We start from the raw sequence: 3,401 nt of genomic DNA, 5'->3' as shown, positions 1-3,401 counted from the left end.
AAAAAAAAAAAAAAGATTTATTTATTACTATAAATAAGTACACTGAAGCTGTCTTCAGATGCACCAGAAGAACTCAGAAGAAGGCATCAGATCTCATTATGGGTGGTTGTGAGCCACCATGTGGTTGCTGGGATTTGAACTGGGGACCTCCAGAAGAGCAGTCAGTGCTCTTACCCACTGAGCCAAATCGCCAGCCCCCTCACTGGTGAATTTTAGGTGTGTGTTGGTCAATGCCAAAGAGTGTGGCATTATTTATTTTTTTGGCTTTTGTTTTTGTTATTTTGTTTGGTTTGTTTTTTGGTTTTGTTTGTTTGTTGTTGTTGTTGTTGGTTGTTTTGTTTTGTTTTGAGATAGGATTTCTCTGTATAGTCCTGGCTGTCCTGGAACTCATTCTGTAGACCAGGCTGGCCTCAAACTCAGAAATTTGCCTGCCTCTGCCTCCCGAGTGCTGGGATTAAAGGCATGCACCACCACGCCCACCTGAGTTTGGCATTATTTTGCATTTGAAATACCACAACCAGGTAATCACATATCTTCTCACAGCAACATGGAACATTATCATCTTTTTTTTTTTTTTTTTTCCATACCAGGAGCCACCTGTGTCCTGGCCCCCAAGTTCTCTGCCTCCCGATTCTGGGCTGAGTGCCGGCGGCATGGCGTAACAGTGATCTTGTACGTGGGTGAAATCCTGCGGTACTTGTGTAACGTCCCTGAGGTAAGGCTCTAAAATGAACTCTCCAAAGTGAAACTCATAGGCCTGCAGCCCCAGATGACTTCTCAAAGTTATGAGAAAAGACTTTGGTAAGGAGTGAAGACATTGACTCAGAAATAGAACATAGGCCTAGCACGTGCAAGAGCCGACATCAGAGACAGAAAGACTCAGCTATAGGCCTCAAGCAAGGTCACTTCTTGGTTACACAGGAAGTTGAATGCTAGCCTGCGCTACCCTGAGACTACATCAAGACAGAGCCTCATAGGACAAGTTCCAAACACTTTCCACATTTTCTGGTAGGCTGCTTTGATGGCTAGTCACCTGGGCTGGTGTGTGTTAGATTCCTTTAGTTGTAAAATACAAAAACAACATAAGGAATAAAAGCTTTGTTTAGCTCACAATTCTTGGCTGCAGTGCCTCACTGTGGCGAAGTCAGGGGAGCAGGAATTTAAAGAAGCTTCGCCTACCACATCCACAGTCAACAGCCTCAAGTAATCAATGAATGCATGCATGCTAATACCCACTTTGATGTTTTTCCTTCACTCAGTTCAGCCTATAAAATTATACCACCCACATCTACGGTGGGTCTCCCAAAGTCAGTCTGTCACAGGTATGCCACAGGCCAATCCAACCTACACAACCCTTTACACATCCACAGGTGAGTCTAGATTGTGCTAAGATGTCAAACTGTCACAAAGGTAACCTGTACCTTGTCCAGTGTCAGTGGCTTCATTTAGAAAACATAGAAAAGAACAGTCCTAACCTGGACCTTACCAAACCCTGGATCTCAGTTTACAAATACAACTATGAATAATAAATACAGGGGGGAAGAAAAGAATACCGCCTACCTGAAGGGGGGCACTGTAAACATGAAATGAAGTACCTTGAACAATGTGGCTCAGGATAAACACACTAGATGTGAGATGTTCTTATTCTTATAGTGCAGTGAGCTGTGGTCCCTAGGAAACTGTCTCTAGGCAATACAACACCTCCCCGAGTCTTTCCCTACCCCTTCAGTTTCTTTTCTTTCTTTCTTTTTTTTTTTTTGTGGTTTTTCGAGACAGGGTTTCTCTGTGTAGCCCTGGCTGTCCTGGCACTCACTTTGTAGACCAGGCTGGCCTCGAACTCAGAAATCCTCCTGCCTCTGCCTCCCGAGTGCTGGGACTAAAGGTGTGCGCCACCACGCCCGGCTTACCCCTTCAGTTTCAAATCAAAAGCCCTGTGAAACTCCTTCCCAGGAAAGTGCATTAGGTAACAGCTCAAGTTACCCAGGTTCACCTATAGAATGAAAGTCACCACTCAACAGAAATGTTTATAGATAATGCCTCCAAGAAACAACTCTCATACCCCAGGAAGTGTCAGATGATCAGAAGTTTGCCTGACATTAAGGTCATATTGGTTTGTCATCCTGGCACATGGAGTCACCCATGTAGAGTCTCAATGAAAGATTGTGTAGGTTAGATTAGCCGGTGGCATGCATGTGAGAGATTGACTTTGGATGTAGGTGTGGGTGGTATAATTGTATATGGCCTGGATACTCCAGTTCCCCCTAGCTACATAACTCTGCAGATAAAAGCTACTTCAAAGCCGGGCGTGGTGGCGCACGCCTTTAGTCCCAGCACTCGGGAGGCAGAGGCAGGCGGATTTCTGAGTTCGAGGCCAGCCTGGTCTACAGACTGAGTTCCAGGACAGCCAGGGCTACACAGAGCAGAGAAACCCTGTCTTGAAAAACCTAAAACAACAACAACAACAACAGCAAAAAACAAAAAAACGACTTCAAGCAACTTTCTCTAGTCAAAACTTCCCTATAATGTCTGCAGGGATACTATAGATAAAGACTCCGGGTTCTCCCTAAATAGTCCAAACTGGCCAAGTGGCTCATTTTGAGATTCAACTAATAATCCTCCTACCTTGGCTTCCTAAGTGCAGGGATTATAGGCTTGCCTAGCACCCATGCTTAACCATTCTTAAATACCTCAGGTAGAGTCCCTAAGAATAGGTCTCACCACCACTTCCCAGGTAATTCCAAATTAACACCTAAACTACCTTCTTCAGAAAGAGTTCCTAGCCATACCCTACACCCACCCCAGGCCCCACCTTCTGACACTTCTTGGGATGTCCCTGCAGCAACCAGAAGACAAGATACATACAGTGCGTTTGGCCATGGGCAATGGACTTCGGGCAAATGTGTGGAAAAACTTCCAGCAACGTTTTGGTCCCGTTCGGATCTGGGAATTCTACGGATCCACAGAGGGCAATGTGGGCTTAATGAACCATGTGGGCCACTGCGGGGCTGTGGGCAGGACCAGCTGCATCCTTCGAGTGAGTCAGCGGGACTCCCCAGTGTGGTGGTGGTCCTGAGGCTGAGCCCCTGGTACCTTTGCCAATGCTTCCCACCCTCTATCCCAGATGCTGTTTCCCTTTGAGCTTGTACAGTTTGACCTAGAGACAGCAGAGCCTCTGAGGGACAAACAGGGTTTTTGCATTCCTGTGGAGCCAGGTAAGGAGGTCAGGAAGCCTGCTTTGGATGTGTGAGGGGTAGTTACTTTCACTTCTTGGCTGGAACAAGCTGCCCAAAGTCCTTTTTTAAATTTTCCTCTTCTTCTTCTTCTTCTTCTTCTTCTTCTTCTTCTTCTTCTTCTTCTTCTTCTTCTTCTTCTTCTTCTTCTTCTTCTTCTTCTTCTTCTTT

At 45.7% G+C, this 3,401-nt stretch overlaps 1 protein-coding gene across 1 annotated transcript in view; it reads left to right on the top strand.

The window, feature by feature from the left end:
- Slc27a5 (solute carrier family 27 member 5) overlaps positions 1-3,401 on the top strand; it is an 11,684-nt gene that overhangs the window by 5,944 nt on the left and 2,339 nt on the right. Inside the window, exons 4-6 of the mRNA XM_021165972.2 lie at positions 591-715; positions 2,840-3,034; positions 3,122-3,212. Of these exons, the coding sequence (XP_021021631.1) occupies positions 591-715; positions 2,840-3,034; positions 3,122-3,212 (411 nt within the window). The remainder of the gene's footprint in view (positions 1-590; positions 716-2,839; positions 3,035-3,121; positions 3,213-3,401) is intronic.

Source organism: Mus caroli, chromosome 7 (genome assembly GCF_900094665.2).
Source record: "Mus caroli chromosome 7, CAROLI_EIJ_v1.1, whole genome shotgun sequence".
NCBI lineage: Eukaryota > Metazoa > Chordata > Mammalia > Rodentia > Muridae > Mus > Mus caroli.
This window is presented reverse-complemented; position numbering and strand designations above follow the sequence as displayed.